Below are 21,058 nucleotides of genomic sequence, written 5' to 3'. Positions count from 1 at the left end.
AATACAAAACCTTATATTTTATATTATTTTTGTATGTATTTATACGGTTCATATTTGTATTTATACTATTTCCAAACTGAGCCTCTATTTTCAACAAAAGGCGTTCTGTTGGGAATAAATTTAATTACGTGTACTGTTGATATATATCCTCCTCCTCCTCATCATCTAAGGGGGTGTTTGGTACAGTGGCATTGCCTTTTGATTGCATTTTGGGTTGATCAAATATAAATTTGTGAGAAATATGCATTGCCAGTTTGCCACATTATATATGAGTTTTATTTAAATTTGACAAATGCATATGCATAAGAAACATCAAAATTTGGCGTTTCAAATAAAAATAGCAATTTGTATTAACCAACTTAAAAAGTTTTCAAAATGTTTCAGGTAAAAAATTCTCTCTCACACAAATTTGTACAGATCAGTCCAAAATGCAAAACAACAAAACACCACTGTACCAAACACCCCCTATACCTTCCCAAAATGGGGTCATGGGGTCAACTACACTTTAAATGCATGTATTTTAATTTTCATGACATATTTCTTCCAGATGATTTTGAACTAAAACAACTTTGGACATTTCCATGCACAGGCTCCTCGAACCATCAGTCATAGACATCCAAACCAAACCAGCCAAATAGCTAGTTAGCATGACAAGCCAAACATAAAAGAAAATAAAGACACGAAAAGAAACAACTGACAAGAACACATGACCTTCAAAAACTTGACAGAATTAAACAATATTAATTTTATATACTGTAATAGTTTTCTAAATAGAATTTTAAATTCAAAGTAAAACCTATGGCAAAAAATTTTGTAATCTGGTTATTTAAAAAGTTTCTATGAGAGGTACCAACTTTTGTCAGATTCCCAAGTACAGTTCGATCTGAAGCTTTCCTCATTCTATGCAGGCAAAAGATGACATACAAAATGTACCGATATTGCTGGATTTGTTTTGTAGCCCTTCTTTATTGAGATCAAATCAGCCTCCCACAACGTCCCACAGCACATCTCCTTTCTGTATTGGGGGCATCTCATGATGATGACATTATCATTTCTGGTATTATCATTGGAAGAGGGTGGGGATGTGTTGTGGGACAATCTTGTTGGGAAAAGACTTGGTGAGACATGCACCAATCAAAATAAAGCGAGTGTTTTAGTGAAAAATGATAGATATAGATATTATATTTTAGGTGAGAGATTTTAGGAATTGATTGGGGATTGGGGAATAGAGTAATATGATTTGTGACTAGAGTAGATATCTTAGAAGAGAAACTCTAAGAATATTTTTAGGTAATTGGATTGGGAAATAAATAAAAAGAGCTTACTGACTTGACATAATGAGAGTGGTGGGAAGGGGAAATAAGAGAAAGTAAAAAAGAAAGCAAGAACGGGGGTTTGGAGAAAAGAGAGACATGATGACATGGACCAATTTACTTTATATATATTTATATTAAAAAAGATTTTCTTTTTTTTTCATATATGGTGTCCATGGCATTAGCTTTAGACTGAATTCTTTATATTCATTGTGCCAAATAAACCTGTTCATGGGCCGGGTGGCCCGATGGGCTAGCCCGGCCCGACCCGACCCCCAGACGGGCTTGAACAGGCTTTTTGGTCCACGGGTTTAACCTCAGGCCAAAAAGCCCGACCCGCATAAAATTCGAGCCGGGCTCGGGCTTTGCCAAAATAGCCCGGCCCGGCCCGACCTATAGTTAAACCTAAGTAAAAACACTATGTGATGTCCATTTGAATAAATTTTTTGATTTGAGAATGTTGTTGATTCACTTGTAGGTCCATTGTTCATTTAAATAGGGGAAAAAACATCTAAATTAAAATAGAAAATGTCCATTTGAATAGGGAAAAATTTGAATTTCTTTTATTAGGTCGGGCTTCGAGCTTTTATCCGGGCTGGGCTCGGGCCTAACATTTTTCTATTAATAAAGAGTCAAAGCCCGGCCCGGCCCGGCCCATGAACAGGTCTAGTGCCAAATGCCAAAGATGTTTTTGAAATGATTCTCATTATTGCACTAAAATATTTAATCTACTTATTGTATCGATTAAGAATAGAGAATAAGTACATGGTTAATTATAGAAGATGAATAAAATGAGCTCAGATCTGCTACCCACGAACCCACAAGACGCTATAGCCGTGTATTGAAAACATTTCGATGTCCCTAATGTGTACTTATGGTTACTGACACCGAATGTGATAAATGTGATAAGGACAGATTTTGCACTTTTGCGTGACAGAACTAAGTACTTTTCCTTAATTAAATTACTAATTTCTAACAAATAAATTTTTTTTTGGTATTAATCAATGCCTGAAAATCTCCCATAAGGGCAATTAGTTTTTTTTTTTTTTTTTTTAACAATACAATATCACATCATTAACCATTTTGGTATTTATACACAACTCTTTTTCTTTCAAAGACGGTTGTAGTAGGACTTGAAGATCATTGCTGGGACAAATCATCCAATATACCAATTAGGGGTGAATAAATGGGTAAGTTATTTATGGAATTGAATGGAACCAACTTTATCTAATTTGTTACATGATAGGGTCTGGTTCCAAATTCTTAGAATCGATCTCCACCCTTGGCCGGTTCTAGAGTCTAAGGATTTGCCTTTCCTGAACCGACCCGATGAACTAGCCTTGGTGGAACTGAACTTGTCTTGAAATAAATTCCAAAACACTTTTGAGGATGCAAATATTTAAGACCAAACACTTATGGTTACAAAGGTTACGATCTTACTTGACCATTGAGTTACTTAAGTGATTTGATCATATGTTTTCATTTTAATAATTGAATGTGTATAATAAGTAATTTAAAAATTAATATTTGCAAAATTAAAATTATAATGATAAGTTTGTGGAGGTCAGATCCTAATCTTGGTTAGTGCCAGGATTTGAAAGGTCAGTTGGGACCAATGTAAACGAAGATAACTTGACCTGGCCCGCCTACAAGGGGAATGATGGTTGTGATCACCTTGAGTGTGAGACCGGGCTTGGCCTAGTTTTATTGGAAGGGACCTTTCAGGATGGGATCACCAAAGTATTTACTCTTCCCTCCTTAATACCCTTCAATTACTCCATTCTTGATGCCTTTAATGACTTCTAAGGGGTGTATTTATAGTGGTCCCCGTCGCTCCCTACTTGTTTGTTTGCTTGTACATGGTGGAGGGGAGGGTTGGTGAATGTCCTCATTACACCTAACCCTCTCTAGAGTCCCTGGTGTACCTAGTCCCTTATTGAATTGCTTACTCTAATGTATCAGCCACCTTGGCTTACACATATAATAGACGTCGCCTTGGTGCAGTCACACTAAATCATAAATGCGTGCTACTAACTCTGTGTCAGCCGTTAAATGCATATCTATGTGGCATGATTGTGAGTCTCCTCATCCTGCTAAATCTTACGTAGCTCGTCATGCATTAGGGATCGCTCAGAGCATAAAATTATGGAGGACACCGAATTGATACCACATGGGCACCTGCAATGAGTTCGCAATTTATCAGTTGCTTGCGATGAGCTTATAACTCATCGAATGACTGCGATGAATGTATGACTCATCGCATGATCGCAATGAACCCGTAATCAAGATAAGTCATGATGAACTTCGTCTAACGTGAATCCATGATAAATCTTAAGATATGTATAAACCTACGATAAAGCTTAAACACATGTGAATCTGTGGTGAACCATAAGACGTGTGCGGTTTTGTGATGAATTTTAGATGTGCGCGGAGTTGTGATGAACTCAAGATCATTACAGAGCCACGAAATCAATGTAGACCAGAAATAAATATTGGTTACATGTGCATCTTTAAATTATGTGCGTGATAAGGTGCCACGTGGGTTTAATAAAAGAGCGTCGGTCGAACGATAACATCACTCGTACCACGTTGGTTAAATAGATCTCAAAAGGAAGTAGTACATGCAGATTATGAGAATTTTCGGACGAAAGGAAAGTTCGTCCTTAAGAGATCTCATAAGACATGTGGCAAAACCCTAGCAGTGCTCCTTAATAACTAACAACGAATCCAATATTCCATTTCCTAATGGGAATTGTACACTTTTGGCACTTTCCTTGCGGGACCTCGGGATCTCTCCCTATAAATGAAAGCCCAACTCATGACAGCATCATTCATTTGATCATTCTATCCTACCCTCTTATCATTCACATTTGCCCTAGCATCCAACCTACCTCCTGCATCTGGTCTTCCTTTATCCTTCAAGGAGATCACACCCGTACATAGCCTAACCACCGCACTTACAAGGGTTTCTTGCACAAATGGACCTGTGGTCAAGCGACAGTTTGCTTCTTAGCCTCCTCACTCGGTTCACATGTTGATTCATGCTTCCACTCATCATTAATGTGTTGCTAGTCAACCTGACCTGCGACTCACCTATTGTCTTGTCACCCGCCACATGATGTGTTGTCCACCCTTGGATGATGGGCTTCGATTGAGTTACAATAAAGTTTTGAACCATACATTAATATATCATGATAATTTATATATTAAATTACTCAATTTCATATTTTCATGCAAAAAAAGTTACTCAATTTCATCAACAAAGATAATGGAAATTTTAAACTATATATCATATTTATTGAAAATCAAGTTTTTAAAGAACATGTTTCATTTTTTTTTTGAAATGGGATAGCAAAGAAAAAATAAATTCCAAGGGTATACCTTGGAACCGACCCCAAAACCGCTAAGACTAGACCCAACCCTGGAATTGACTTTTATAGGGTAAATTCTGATTCCAAAAACTTAAAACCAACCCCTATAGGTAGGTTCCAGGTTCTTCCATGAAACCGAACTAAACCGACCCATACTCACCCCTAATATCAATTGAACTACCCCTGAATATAGGCAACAAACAAAAAAGTTTAATACTATAACTCTTTCATTTGGTTTCCATCCCAATTTGTAAACATTTTATCTATATAGCCTTATGTGTTGTAATATAGCATGATATTGCTAGGATTCATTTACTCTATAATAATTAAGTGGATAAATCTTGAGAAGTTATCGGTTTTGTCGATTGTGATAGTGACAGATCTATAAGCGTATCTTTTTCAGCCCAAATTATTTGAACACCTTACTCATAAAGGCAAACTGCAAGTCTTTAACAAGTTTGCCAAGCGCTTCCATATTTTTTGAAAAAGGAGTAATTAGATTGAGATGTTTAATTATGTGCTTAGAAGACCTCTACAACACTCTGGTTAGAAAAGAAAAGTGATCTAACAAATTGAAGAGGCTAGAAAAACTAGGGGTAGGTCAGAAAGGACGTGAGTGAAAGTAATTAATTTTATTTTTTTAAGTGCCCATAATTTAATAATGGATAAATTGGGAGAATGACCGTTCAGTTTAGGGTCAGAATTCATAGGCCCAAAAGTACAGTTGGGGTAGGTGCCAGCTCGGAATTGATGCCAATTCACGGGTGAGTATGGGTGCATAGAGTGTGGGTTTTTGGTCTTTTGAACGTTTATAGATTTATAAGAGAATTCAAAAATCTGCATTAGGCCTATCCCTGTCCTTATTTTTCCGAATATATATATATATATATATATATATATATATATATATATATATATATATATATATATATATATATATATATATATGACAAATACATGAACTGGTGAAATTTAATACATGTAGCTAGCCTATTTCATATAGTTGGGACAATGTTTAGATGATGATGATGGTGGTGATGATGAATCGTTATCTTTTACATTCTTGGGATCATAGAGTCTTCTTTGATGATTAATGATTCACTGATATTAGAGAGCATGACATATATGGCTAGGATTTTTTTTGGCCCTCTAATAACAATTAATTAAGGTGGAAAGACATTTTATTAATTATAAGTAACTTAGTATAAAAGATTGATTTATTATTTTTGTTTAAATAAAAAACTCCATTTACAACTTACATTTTAGGTGTGCTTGTCTTAAAACTAACAACTCTTTCAATCCCCAAAAGGACTAATGTTGAGTATTCTAAAATAGGTGATACAACAACGGACAACCAGCATAAAAGAAAAACAGAAAGAAAGATTCAACTTGGACTTTGGATGATTTAAACATAACAGAATTTATCTAATTAAAATGAATACGATGCATGCTATTAGTAATCCAAACCATATCAAGAAAATTCAACTATATATTAAAGTGGTTTGGATGAATCAGGATTTTCTACTCACTGAGTGCACCTCACAGCACATTCCATCGCCATCGTGTATTGGGAGCATCTCCCCAACAATACACAAGCACATATGCAGCTGGGATGTGTTGTGAGGAGTATTCTGTAACGAGTAGATATGGATTTGGTTTGGATGTGGGAAGTATATATAGAGAGCTTTTACTTAGAGGTGTAAATTGGGCCATGCCGCTTGTGGTTCGGCACAACACGACCAAGCGGGCCATGTTGCCCGTGGCCCGGCCCAACACGACCCTTATATATTTTATTGGGATTATAACAAATAAGGACAACTTTAGGGCCCTAATATCAATAAAAGTAATACTTTTAAAAAAAATTCAAAAATAGGTTAACTTTTTAAAAATAATATCAATTAAGAGCAAAAATATTGTTCATCTCTTCCTCTTACAATCTATTCATCTGTGCTGCCGTCTGCCGTCACCCTTGGCAATGCCTCCGTCTATCTCTGCCCACGTCCGCCTCCGCCTCTAGCAACGTTGCTGGAGGTGGGCGGAGGAAGAGGCCGTGGCGGCAATGTTGGTGGTCATTCCTCTACCCAATGCCGCCACCTCCGCCCACCAGCGCTGCCACCTCTGCCTCCGCCCACCTCTGGCAACGTTGCTGGAGGTGGAGGTGGATGTGGTGGTGTTGGGCAGAGGAATGACCACCAGCGTCGCCGGCGCCTCTACCTCCACCCACTTTCGGCAACGTTGCTAGAGGCGGAGGCGGGCAGAGGAGGCGGCATTGGGCAGAGGAGTGACCACCAGTGCCACTACCTCTGCCCACCTCCGACAACGTTGCCGAAGGTGGAGGCAGAGGTGGGCGGAGATAGGCGGAGGCATTGCCAGAGGCGGCGGCGCTGATGAATGGATTGCAAGAGGAAGAAGATGAACAATGTTTTTGCCCTAAATTGATATTATTTTTAAAAAGTTAACCTATTTTTGATTTTTTTAAATATTACTTTTATTGATATTAGGGCCCAAAAGTTGCCCTTATATGCTATAATCCCTATTTTATATAATATATTAACAAAATAAACAATTGTTTTCAATTTCATCATATTATTTTATTTAATTATTGTATATATAAACAATCATATACATCAAAACTCATATAAAATAAAAATTTTATGATTTTTCTCAATCTTTTTAAATAAATAGCTTTGGCTCGGTCCACAACCCGGCTTGTGGCATGGCACGGGCCCACATGGGCTTGAGCCATGTCGAGTCGACCCCCCAAAATATCCCAAGGGAGGGAGGCACAGCCCAGGACGACCCACACTTTGTGCGGGCCACACGCAAGCCATGCCTTGCTGGTCTAACACGACCCATTTTACATCTCTACTTTTATTTCGCTTTCTGGACTACTATAAATACATACAGTGTATAATCGGTTGTACATTTTGTAATATCTACTTAGAGAAAATAGATTATGCATAAAATGGTATTTTGCAAATGATCACCTAGAATGGTGTTTCACAAAGAATTTATTTGTACTTATTTTAATAATACACAAAATTTTCATAAAAAATATTACTTAATTAGTAGATATTAGGGAATATTAGTAACAAAATTTTCATAAAAATTATTAATACACAAAATTTGTTTATTTATAAATATTAAATATAATAGGTCTATTGTACCCCAAAATTGTATTGTTTTAGTTAGTTTGTGTTTCATTATTTAACTAGGCAGGACCTCCCGTATTAAGTACGGGCTAGTACTCTAATATATTTTTTTACTCATGTATTCTGTTCATTTTTATTTAGGGAAAATCTATGATGCGGAAAAGATATGGTCTAGAAAGGGTTTTGACCAATCAAAACCCACCCATGAATTTTGCTAAATGAGACCTTATTTGCTACCACGTTTATGGTTCCAATTTATTTGTCAGATGTTTTTTGGATATCATATCTTTTCCATATGATAGTCGGACCCTTTTATTTAACACCCATTTTTTATTATTTAATTTAAGAGATTAAATTAAGTTTTATTTTTATAGAGATTAGAAACGGTTATTTAGTTGTTTTCTTATTTAACTACCCTCACTTTTGAAAGAGTGGTTTGACACACAGCTAAGCCTGAAGATTCTTAATTGAACCACTCTCAACTTTTTTAGAATAATTTGAATTCTATTTGAAAATGGGAGCAAACCACTTCTGAAATGTTATTTGCATGCTTACCTCCTAGCCCTCTTAGGTTAAAAGAAAATTCTTGCTTTCCAAGCCTGTATAACTAGATAATTTAATTTGGGTCTCTTTGATTGGTAAGATTAATAAGTCTACCATGATGGAGAGAGATCATGCAAAACAAACTTGTAAATAGGGATGAATTAAAATTTTTATATATTAAATCTAAAAACCATATTTTCTCTTTTTTTCCCATCTCCATTAAGAAGCAACTGGTCTGTCTATGTAATTCAATTACATATGTTTTTTTGTTAAGGTGATAAATTTTAAACACACAAAAGAAAAAAAAAAAAAACTATGACATGGATTTTAAAAGCATGCATGTTCGAAAATAGGAATGTGAGTGTTCTATATACAATAAATACTCATGTTTTTGCTTATTCAGTTGAACTGTCTGAAGTATCTTAAATATATATTAATACGAAATGGGTGGTCTCCCCTTTCGCCAAATGGCAGTAATTTAATTACTGATGGGGCGGTTGGTAATTAAGATTAGTGATTATAATTAATCGCAAACATCCCATCAGTATTGTTATTATAAATAATTAATATTTACTGTTATTATAAATAATTATTTATAAGATTAGTGATTATAATTAATAATTACTGTTATGATAAACATTGTTAATAAATAGATATTTACTTTAATTTTATTTTAAATTAAAATTATAAATACTACTAATAAATTTAGTAATTATTATTATATTAAAATAATTAAAAATGTTATTAACAGTATTGTTATTGATTATTTAATAAAATATTATAATTACTGACTATTACTAATAAATTCTGTTAATTTAATTTAATTTTGGTAATTATTAATTTAATGAATATTGTTAATAAATCCTATTCATAAATTTAATAATTACTGTTATATTAAAAATAACTAAATAATATTATTAAAACTATCATTACTGATTATTTAATAAAATATTATAATTACTTATTATTATTGATAAATACTGTTAATAATTAAATATTTAATAAATAATGTTAGCAAAAATCAACAGGTTTAAATTTTTGGGTTTTGTGCTTTGAAGATTGTTACATAATGTTAGTTAAAAATGCTATTTGCATTTAGCTTAATGAATTGCTTCAAGGTTCTAAATATTGACACAGGTTGATACGCCTTGTGTCGATGCTATTTTTTATGTTTTACTTATTTTTTTTCGAGATCGGTTCAAAGGGGCCGGTTTAAGGCCTGACTACCCTCTGAACCAGTGGCTGACCCGATACAACCCCTATAGGGGCATATTAGGAAGCCATCGGCATGATAGGTATCGGTCGATACGGGCCGATACGTGTCGATAGTTTGAACCTTGAATTACTTTGGTTTACATTTATAGATTTTGTGCTTTGAAGATTGCTACATATTATAAGTTAACAATAAAAATTGTCAAGTAATCATAAAAATTAAAAGAAATTACCCTTATTAGACATAAATAAACAATATTTATAAAAAATTACTAAAAATAAATCAAAAGAAATTATCACAAATTAGTAGGCTTTAGGATGATAATTACTTGAAATTATCAGATAATATAATCTTAAATAAATTAAAATAATTTTCCAAAAATCATCATAAATTAGTAGAAATGTCCAAAAATAGCCACTAAATTCCATAAAATCGATAAATTACTAGAATTTACCAACAAATTATCATATAATAAATATAATACATTAGTATATATTTACCAAGAAATTAGTATATAATAGAAATTACCAGAAATTAATAGAAATTATATAATAGAACTAATTTCCACTAATTGACCAATAAACTATCATATAATAAGTATAAAAAATAAGTATATATTGACCAAGAATTCTCATAAACTAGTATAATAGAAATTACCATAAATTAGTAGAAATTAGGGAAAATAACCACTAATTTCCATAAAATATGATAAAATAGATGAAATTAGTATAATTTTGTAAAATAACCATTATATTCCAAAAATTAGTAGAACTTAGGATGATAATTACTTCAAGTTATCAAATAATATGAACCTAAATAAATTAAAATAATTTGTCAAAAATTGCATTTTGTTTTCCGATGCATCGCACGGGTCCCCACTAATATTTAATTAATCGTCTTGTTGCTTTTGTTGTTGATCAATCAGATGAGTATGAAATTAATGGAAAAAAATTGGGCACTAATAGACATCTAAATGGCAAATAAAGGCCTTTGATGAAGCCTGTTATGGGCCAGTAGCTATGTTAAAGCCCACAAAAAATTCTAGTGCTTATGTGAGTCAGTGTTGATCTTCTTGCCCTAATTTCCTACCAAAGAGCTAGCGCTTTTATCATTTTTTTTTAAGTTTAAGAAAGCCTTGATAAACGATTTGAACCCTCTGGATGACACTGGCCAATCAAGATATGCCATGTCACTTATATGGCCAATAGAAGGAATAGAACTATAGACAGATTCAAGCTCGGCAAAGCAAGGAAATATCAGCACTGGGATATCTTCTTCGTCCCCACCCGATGACCCGAACACAAAACACAAAGGTAGTTTACTTCTCAAACTTTTCGTTCCCATATTAACACGCTAACCAGCACAGCATCGTGCATTCAGATTCAGAACCTCTCCTGTGTTAAGGAAGGAAATATTAGGGGTGAAACTCGGGTGGATTGGGTCGGGTTGAAAGGTCAACCCAAGCCCAATCAACCCTAGAATTGCAAATTTCGGGTTAGGGCCTGGCCCAGTCCGAGGTTAAGCCCAAGTTTATTAATCTAGGCCCAACTTGAGATTAATCCAACACAAATCGGGTTGGGTTTGATTCGGGCTGGACTGGGCCGGGTTAGTTGGGTTTGAGTGCGTTGGTTGGGGTTTGATAGATTTTATGTGTATATTTTTATATTGTCATCTTTTATTGGGCTTTATGTTTAAGAAAAGACTTGATTAAAAGTACATACAAGTTTCGTTTACAAATGAATACATACTTTATATATATAAACATGCTTATGTAATTAGAAAAAATATTTTATATAAAAAGACTTGATTAATCATTTTGTTTTTGTTTTTTATTTTATTTAAAAAATAAAAATAAAATAATTAAAATTTACAATCCTATTAGAAAATATTCAAACATATTCAATCATATTTTTAAAAATATTTATGTTTAAGAAAAGACTTGATTAACCATTTTGTTTTTGTTTTTTATTTTATTTAAAAAATAAAAATAAAATAATTAAAATTTACAATCCTATTAGAAAATGTTCAAACATATTCAACCATATTTTAAAAAATATTAATATATAGATATATGTATACATATATACATATATAACAAATGCATACAGATTTAAATATATATATTTAAATCCTAATAATGATCATACAGCTTTATTTCATTTGTCATCATTTGTTTATCAACACCGAAAGTTGCAGTCACTGAAACTATCGGCTTTCAACTTTCAGGCCTCTCAGTTTCACAACTTCAACACACTTAGGATGCTCTCTCTTGGATGGGTTGAATTAACTTCATCAATCCTTCAGGCTTTGCTCTCCGCCTTGCCGTTATTAGAAAATCTAACCCTAAAAAAATGTAAGAATCTAAACTTCCTTCACATCCCTGAGAGCAAAGCAGCTATGGTGTTTCAACATAGACGATTGCTCTCCTCTTGAAAATGGAATAAGGATCTCCGCCCCCAATCTTCGGTCTCTCAAGTATTCTGGGTTTATGCAAGTTGTTTTCGACATGGAAAGCATGCCATGCCTTCGTGAGGCTGAACTTGACTTTGGATGCGAAAAGGAATTCATTGAACACAGTCATTAACTGTATGCAGTTACATGACTCAGGTTCTCGCTTTTTCAACATGCCTTGCGCCCATTATTTCTCCTTGAGTTACAGCTTTAAACAAACTGTTGTAGAAGAGAATTTGTTTAGTTTAATATGTTGCAACTTAAGTCTGGTTTGGTGGGTATTACTACTGTGAAGTGATTAGGGGACTGAACATGGAGAAACGAATGAACTGTCCGCGTTAGTTTAATGGTGTTTATTTAAATCATTACATATACAACTGTTTATAGCTTTACAACAGAGAATGTAGTACTTAGGGTCTGAATTGGAATCCGAATTGAAATCGTTTATTCACTTCACTGGTTTGTTTCAAACTAGAATCTGGAATCGAAATCAGAATTGATCGGAATGGATACTCATTCTCAGGGGAGGGGAGGGGAGGAAATGGCCATAAGGCTATTCCATCAAATGGGGGAATACCATTCCAGCAGGAATGAAAATGGTATTCTAATTCCACCCAACCAAAGAGCTGGACCATTCTGATTTCGATTCCTGCAGACCAAATGGACCCTCCAATAACTCTTATGTAGGTAAGCTACTATAAGACTTTACTTCTTATTGTTTTGAAAGGTTCTGCCCAGTGGTGAGGAGGCTTACAGACCGTCTCCTTCACTTAATGAAGTTAAGCATTTGACATTAAGGGAGCATTCTTTTTTTTTGGATTTGGAGAGGGAAGAAAGTTGGTCAATGGGATTTTGGTTCCCATTGACCAAGAACCCCATATTCTTTGTTCAGCTTTATGTGGAGACCAAGAAAGGTAAGTGATATCCATTTCCTAGGTGGGTAAATAACTTTCCCACATAAGGAGAAAGTTGCCAATACTTGAATGGGACAAAAATACCCCTTTTAATAATGGATTTCTATAGCTAAAATGGTCATTGCCTTATTTACCTGAGAAATAAAAGAACATGGGTAAATGCACTTACCTGGGTAAGTGTTTCCCAGGTAGTTGCATTTACTCGGGTAAGTAACTTACCGAAAAGTGAACGGGCCTAAAAATGGGACTGTTTACAATTGAACTGCTTGGTATTTTGTTATTACTCAACAGTTGCCCTTTAATTCTTAGGCCCCGTTCGCTTTTCGGTAAGTTACTTACCCAGGTAAATGCAGTTACCTGGGTAAGTTTTTCTTGGGAAACACTTACTTGGGTATGTGCATTTACCCATGTTCTTTTATTTCTCGTGTAAATAAGACAATAACCATTTTAGCCATAAAAATCCATTATTAAAAAGGGCATTTTTGTCCCATTCAAGTATTGGCAACTTTCCCCCTAGGTGGAAAAGTTATTTATCCACTTAGGAGATGGTATCACTTTTATCTGGATAAGTGATACCCAGGAAAATAAACTTTCCCTGATTATCACATAAATCTGAAAAAAAAAACATGGGATTCTTTGTCAATGGAAGCCAAAAATTCTCATTGACCAACTTTCCCCCCTCTCAAAATCTGAAAAAGGAAAGAGACTCTTTCAATTAAAATGTGATTTGGAAGAAGTCTAGATGTGAATTTGCCTATACAGAATCTTATTAATGTTGGTGAATTCATCATTTTGGTGGGTACCCATAGTTTTGATAATCCGTTTGTCATTGTTGATGATCAATTACAGGGGTATGAGTCTCCTTATGAATTTGATGGTCGAACATTTTGGAGATCAAATACGTTGGGTTTTCAGTACATGCAAAGCAAGCTAAAGATGGTTGAGATAAAGGGCTTCAAAGGGCAATATAATGAAGTGAAACTACTGAATTTGAATTATTTGCTTGAGGAAGGCCGAGTCCTAGAAATGATGGTCATATATACATCAAAGGACAGGGAGTGCAATTCTGGACGTGAAGAGTTTTATGTAGAGTCTGCCTGGAGAGACTCCTACATGTTGAGAGATCCTCTCGAGAGGCAGCCATATTAATCGGCTAAAGAAAGGAGTTTTTAACTCCCGTCTTCTGGGTCCATTTGATTTATAGTTGAAATTGAAATCAGAATGGTATATTCCCATAATCTGTTTTCTTCAGACAAAAACTGAAATTGGAATTGAAATAAGCTGCAACGTGATTTTATTCTAAGGGAGGAGGAGGAGGGAATGTCTATTCTCTCAAATGGGGGAATACCATTTTAATTCGTCCAATCAAAATCAATTTGAATTGAAATGACCCATTTGGATTCTGATTCCAGACCCTTATACCCACAAACCAAACAGGTCCTAAAGTAACTTTAATACTAACACCATGGATTTGGTCATTTTCTTATTTTAATAAAGATCAAATCCGTACAGTTTAAGACATAATGGAAAGAAGTATTGAAATCTTTATTTAAATGTTGTTAATTAAATATAGTACCGAACTTGGATAATTATCTCTTATAATGTTTGTGAATCCTAGTTTTATAGGCTCTAAAAATTAGGGAAAATCAGAAGATATGTATTTTCTTTCTAGTTTGTTAAAACACTTAAGGAAAAAATATAAAAATGAAAACTAGTTAGTCTATTTTAAACCACAATATATATTACAATAAACCAACTGAAATGGAGAATATATTCTCACTCAAATGATCTAAAATGGAACTAAGGTGGATTATTTTAACTTTTAAACAAGATACGTATCATTTCCTCAAATGATCTAAAATGAGTTTGTAGGATTTTCCTATGGCTATCATCAAGAGATCTCAAAATTTTCACCTTTTTTGCTTTTAAAATTAAGAGAAAATTTTTTGATTAGTATCCTGTACTTTGGGCCTAATGCCACTTTGGTCCCTGAACATTAAAATGCGATAATTCAGTACTTGAACTTTAAAAACATGTTAATCCAGTACCTAACATTAACCATTTGTTAACCAGCCGTTAAGTGGCATTTGAAAAGACACAAATGCCCTTTGAGTGTCATCTAAATTTTTTTATCAACCATCCAAACATTGACAAAAAATTAACAGTCCTAATCCTTGCCTCTTTTCTCCAAGAAAATTGGGTCTAGAAGAAACTAGGATTTGGGATTGTTAATTTTTTATTAGTGTTTGGATGGTTGATAAAGAAAATTAGATGACACTCGAATGACATTTGTTTATTTTTCAAATGCCACTTAATGGATGGTTAACGGTAGGTTTTGGATTGACACGTCTTGAAAATTCGAGTACTGAATTGTCGCATTTTAACATTCCGGGACCAAAGTAGCACTAGACCCAAAGTACAGGGTACTAATCGGGAATTTTCCCTAAAACTAATTGGGGAGCTTAAACAAACACACACATAATGGTTGGATGACCAAACAAGAATTGAAAATGCCTTGTAAGACTTTAAAGCTTTATCCTTTATTTTGCCCATAAGTATAAATGTGTCAATGGATCAGTTTTGGGTTGGATCCATCTAAATCAAAATCAATTTGGATGAATTGAACAAACCAACAAGACATAATATTGAATTAGATCAGTCCAGACTTAAAAGTTGGGTTTGGCCGATCAATCCAGACTTGTGGTGAACCTGGTCCATCCATGATGGATTTATATTGGATTGGGCCGATCGAATTGATTGGATTGGACCTAGTCCATCTTCGATGAACTGATATTGGAATGGATCGGATCGGATGGACCAAATTCAGTCCAATTGACACACCCCTACGTCGAGGACATGTAAACTATAGCTCCCCAGTTCAAGATTCAAGGCTAGAAGAAAACAAATACAAATCATATATGGATTCGTTATATATATAATCCAATCCATATGCTACAGATTCTCTCTCTCCGTCAAATCACGAGTACCAATGTAAAACAAAAAAATCTGAGAACATTAACAGAAGAAACTCTGTAGAGACGACGGAATATGAAATCTCATGTAATCAAACAACAAACATGAAGCTGGTGGGTTGTTCTTGTTCTCCGAAGAAACCTTTACAAACCAAACATGGCCTTAAGCTCTTTTCTTTCTAGCTATGATGGGTCCCGTCATGTTGTTCGAAGAAGACTTGCAACAGGACGGCACGATCCCACGCAAAATTGCGAAAACTGCAAAACCCAATAAGGACTGGTACATCTTTAACAGCTTATCAGATGCCTTGTCCGATCCCTTCAGTTCCCCCAATATAGCAACCTGAGAATTTTCAACGTAAAAAAAGAAAACAAATTAATTACACGAAAAAAATCTTAACATTCACATACTCTCCATCCATTTCTGCACCTCCGACCCATTAACTGATTCATCAACAATCTAGATCACATTCAGCAGTCTCCAGGATCCTGGGCGCACATTAACACAGAGATGAACATTAATAGATTTCCAGATAATGTGTATAATTGCAGTGGAGTAGATATATACCACGGCAGTGAAGGTAGAGAAGCCATAGATCAAACATGTAGTCTTAACCCAGGATTTCCGGGTTACAATGCCGAACAGATTGGCGATGGAGAGAGGCCATAGGAGAAGAATCTCCAGCCAGGCAATGCCCACGAAGAAGCCTGGTTTCTCAACAATCAAATAGTTGTCATATTCTTGGGCGTACCGGGATTTGAGATCGATGAGGACGTCGGGAAACAAGTGAAGAGGGAGACAGGTCTGGGCGTCAATGATGGGAGACACCACGGAGAATAAGAGGAAAAGGAGGAATAAAATCGCTTCGACGAGCTTGCACATACCGGCGGCCATCTTCTGTTTTCTTCTTTCTCGCTCGCTCCGGGAGGGTAAGCGGGTAACTCAACTCAAAAAAAGCTCGGTGTGGTATTACGTTGCCTCTTGCCTGATGGAAGGGTGGCAAGTCACAAGAAAAGGGGATCTTGGGTTGAAAATTTTGAACCCGTTCAGTGCAAGGGGCAATGTCAAGATGGTATTTTGGTTGCAAATTTTGGTGTTTCAAATCTCTCAGGACCCTCCATCTCAGCGTGCTATCCCACGGTAGTGATAATGAGTGGTTGAGATGTGTTATGCAAAATCGGCTTTGGTGAACCAGTCGTATTGTATAGGTGTGTGCAATTGGTGGAAATCTACCCTAAGTACTTTGTTGGTGTTGGACTCTGGACTCTGGACTCTGGATCTTCTATATGTGTGCATGGGATGTTATGTGGGTAGACGTGGGCAAAGTTCTTGTGGGCAGTTTGTACTCTTTTGAAGAATCCTTTGTTATGTTGCGATTTATTTTTTTTCCTTTTTAAAACGCTACACACAATGGGGGTAGCACGTCCACAAAAATCATCAAAACAAATAAGCAATAGAAAAAGAGGAAGAGAAGATAAATCAAAAGACAAAGACTCTGGACAATAGATATTTGAGCCTCGTGAGCCAGCCAATCTGCCACCAGGTTTGCCTCTGGGTATACATGTGGATACATTAATCCTGTATTGAACATATCCCTGAGCTGAAGCAGCTTGAGATAATGCTTTTTAACTTCCATGGGAGATCAACCTTTTGATTGAGACACGAGATGACAAATTTATAGTCGCCCTCTCGATGATGATTGGATAATCTCTGAAATTCAAAGCTAGATTATGTGTTTCCCAAGCAACCCATGTTTCAGCTTGAGTAGTTATGGTGGAGATGCCAAGTTTATAAGCTTTAACATCCGACACCTTGCCTAAGTGATCATGAGCAATGCTGGCTACTTTAATTTTGATAATCCCGTTATTTGGGTCATTAATCCCTTCAAGGTTCTCCATAAACATATTGAGAGGTCGTTCCAATATAACCAGAGGGGGAACCGGCGAGTTATTAAAAGCTTTAAGATTTCTGTTTTTCCACAGGCCCATAGGATAAAAGCAAGATTTTCCTTTAAGAGCAACTTTTTATTTGTTTTGGAAGCAAGCATTTCTTTAAAATATGCTGAGTATCTTCCTCATCTCCACAAAAGCAACAAGAGCCATCGGTATTAATCCCCCTCTTCCTAAAGTGGCTTTCCGTAGGGAGTCTATTGTTAAAAAGTAAATATAGAAAAGTTTTAATTTTTGGAGGACACTTGATGTTACAAACATTTTGCTGATCAATTAGTAATTTCATTTTGACCCAATGTTAAGAAGCTTTTCAGCACATATGCTGATTTAATAGTAAAGGATCCATTAGGGTTATATCCCCACTTTACCCTGTCCTCTATTGAGTTAGGCAAAACAAATATTGGTTTAATTTTCTGCTAAATATGGTCAAGGAATTCTGCTTGAATTTTATCTTCAACCCAACAAGTTCTCTCATGATCTATCATGTCTGAAACAAGAAGGTTATTATTCCATATATTTTCTCAGTTAATTGTTTGAGCTAGAGATTTGTTAGCCACCCCGTTATCATGCTAGAATTTTATTGATGTCCCATTCTCCATTAGCCACCAAATCCCTTTTTTTAATAAGGTCTCGAGAAAGGAGTATACCTCTCCATGCCCAAGAGTCGCCCTTTCTAACCTTGGCATTCCAAAAATTTTAATTTTTCAAGTACTTATTCCTAATTACTTTGACCCAAAGGTTATCCTCATCACTTAAAATTTTCCATCCTAACTTTGCAGGATTTGTCTCATCAATCCAATTGAGTTTTCCCCAATTCCATTAGGTGGAGACTCTCTCCTACTTCAAGAGATGCATGGGTTTCTTTCCATTGGAGTTAGACCCTAAAAAATCTCTCCTCATCTATAGCATTCTGAGGAACTTTAAAATATCTCATGATGTACTGTGGCATCATATTAGTAGTAGAGTTGAGAAGAGTTAGTTTACCGACCAATGATGATAGAGAATTCTTTTTCCAATTAGCAGGTTTTTAGGTCATTTTCTCTTTGATATTTTCAAAGGTGTCTTTTGTAAGTCCTTTTGTGATTATGGGAGCTCCCAACTAATTTTTTTGGGCTAGCTTCCATCGGAATTCTAAGCATTTTAGAGAGCATTTTATGGAATCTAAGGGGAATATTCTTAGAGAATTGAATAGAAGATTAATTTGATGAAATTTGGGCACTGGCCAAAGGCTTTTGTATTATTAGATATATAGGATTTCCTTTAATTTATTTTCAAATAAGCAAGGATGGTGGTATTTAATATGCAAATATAATACAATCATTTTCAAACTGTAAAATGGGGATCTTCGGCCCACCTCTTGAAATTTTACAAGCAATTTGGTTATCATTCCTCATTGCTTCTTTTTCCATTTTTTTTTTGTTAAAGCTTTTGCATAGAGAACAAAAATGTAAGGAGAGAGTGGATCTCCTTGTTTAATGCATATATTCAACTTGAAGTATTCTTTAGCTAGATTTCCATTAATTAATATTTGATAGGACACTGATTTGATACATTCCATGACCCAAGAGATTCATCTCTCATGGAAGCCAAAGTTTCTGAGAACCTTCTATGTAAGGTGTGGTGTGGTTTAGGCCACACCTTGTGTTTTGATTCTATGTATCTCAAATACATGATGTGAGATAACTTGTGACATTGATCAAGGGTAGTATTTTTTTTTTGCTTTTTAAGTAAAATACAAATTAATTTAACATGTGGTCAATTTTTAACCATGAGCAGAATTAATAAAAAAATTATCAAATGAATTGAAAAATTTAATAATAATTAAAAAATTAAAAGGAATATAAAAATATAAAACACATACATAAGAAAATTAATATTAATGATAAATAATTATTAAAAAATTAATCTAGAAATATTAAAATTAAGAAAAACATAAAAAATTAAAATTTGTACTTTTAATATCTAATATAATATTATATGAAATAACAATAAAATATTGTATGATAAATATTGTATGATAACAATGGTAAGATAAATATTATTAATTACATACAGGACAAATAATTAAAAAAATATTGTATGAAATAACAATAAAATAATTTTTTTTTGACAAACTCCCAAATGTAAAGCACTGTATCTCTCAAGGGGATTATAGATCCCCTGTGGCGTGGTTACAACCACTATAAATTACAGTTGTGGATATTTTGGGCATAGTGTAGACCACACCATAATATTTTGGGTTTTGGGTCCACGCCACACCATAAGCGAACACTTGAATGCGGTGTGGCGTGGTTGGAAACCCACTATATCATGGTTTCGACTTTGGGATCTGCTCCTCACGCCGGGTGCCTCACACCGGCCTTAGAGGCACATCTCACCATGCATTGAGAAACCCATGAAGGCTAATGTATAAGTACGGGAGATGTTCCCAATGAATGATGGGATATGCCTGTGAGGTCGGTGTGAGGCACCTGGTATGAGGAGCAGATCCGGTCTCCATGCTTTCACCATAGTACTGATTATTGAAAGCTGCCTTAGAGTGCAAACCTTTATTAATTTGTACTCTTTCCAAACTGAGCTTAAAGAAGTATAAATACAAATATGTAGAGAGCAAAGTCTTGTATTTTATACTATCTTGTATGTATTTAGACTGTACATATTTGTATTCTAACTCCTTCCAAACTAAGCCTAAATGGAAAATATACATTGAATAGATTTCAAATTAAAAAAAATACATCATTCAGCATTTCAGCAACTAGATAAGTAATCGGTTACTTTTATTCCTCAAACAATAATCTTGAAAACTAATTACGACAGCAAACAAGGGCTACTACACGCCATTAACGCCATTATTCGGTTTAATTTATATAAATTCTTCTCATACCACTTATTTGGAACGTTGGGGTTCGGGTCATGGTTGAGCAATGCGGCCGCCCAGTTATCACCTGGCCACGTCGGCATAGCTCAGCCAAGCTACGCTATTATGGTGGCCCCCCATCTTCTCCTTTCAGCCACATCAATTACACGTCATGTGGATGAACACAACTACGAATAAAGAGGAATAAGGAAGACTCCGCCGGGGAATGGGACTCTATCCCGAATACCTCGGCGGGTAACCTCATCCCAACAACCTTGGAAGCCCAATCCGACTAGGACACGGATCTTCGGCTATAAAAAGG

The 21,058-nt window shown here is 35.0% G+C and overlaps 2 protein-coding genes across 2 annotated transcripts; one reads left to right on the top strand and one right to left on the bottom strand.

The window, feature by feature from the left end:
* Window positions 1–3,333: 3,333 nt before the first annotated feature.
* On the top strand, window positions 3,334–14,106 carry LOC148803418 (uncharacterized). Its single transcript, XM_088895673.1, has 5 exons — window positions 3,334–3,388; window positions 11,742–11,869; window positions 11,988–12,168; window positions 12,936–12,957; window positions 13,767–14,106. Exons 1-5 carry the CDS (start codon window positions 3,334–3,336, stop codon window positions 14,104–14,106), a joined length of 726 nt encoding a protein of 241 aa, XP_088751799.1.
* Window positions 14,107–15,840: 1,734 nt separating this feature from the next.
* Window positions 15,841–16,918, bottom strand: LOC148803417 (uncharacterized). The gene is made up of 2 exons (XM_088896738.1): window positions 16,498–16,918; window positions 15,841–16,272 (listed from the first exon to the last, which is right to left on the bottom strand). Exons 1-2 carry the CDS (start codon window positions 16,822–16,824, stop codon window positions 16,093–16,095), a joined length of 507 nt encoding a protein of 168 aa, XP_088752864.1. The 5' UTR covers window positions 16,825–16,918; the 3' UTR covers window positions 15,841–16,092.
* Between the last annotated feature and the right edge of the window lie 4,140 nt (window positions 16,919–21,058).

Source organism: Nelumbo nucifera, chromosome 1 (assembly GCF_055504915.1).
Source record: "Nelumbo nucifera cultivar China Antique chromosome 1, China Antique-T2T, whole genome shotgun sequence".
Lineage (NCBI taxonomy): Eukaryota > Viridiplantae > Streptophyta > Magnoliopsida > Proteales > Nelumbonaceae > Nelumbo > Nelumbo nucifera.
The sequence above is the reverse complement of the archived record's forward strand: the minus strand, read 5'-3'. Positions and strand labels throughout refer to the sequence as shown.

Bases quoted from the DNA above. Each gene is read 5' to 3' on its own strand.
- LOC148803418 (XM_088895673.1), top strand. From the start codon at position 3,334: ATGCGTGCTACTAACTCTGTGTCAGCCGTTAAATGCATATCTATGTGG. The intron at 11,870-11,987 runs GTTGAATTAACT...AGAGCAAAGCAG, and splicing joins GGATGCTCTCTCTTGGATGG to CTATGGTGTTTCAACATAGA. The intron at 12,169-12,935 runs GTCATTAACTGT...TTCTTTGTTCAG, and splicing joins AAAGGAATTCATTGAACACA to CTTTATGTGGAGACCAAGAA.
- LOC148803417 (XM_088896738.1), bottom strand. From the start codon at position 16,824: ATGGCCGCCGGTATGTGCAAGCTCGTCGAAGCGATTTTATTCCTCCTT. The intron at 16,273-16,497 runs GTATATATCTAC...GAAAATTCTCAG, and splicing joins TCTCTACCTTCACTGCCGTG to GTTGCTATATTGGGGGAACT.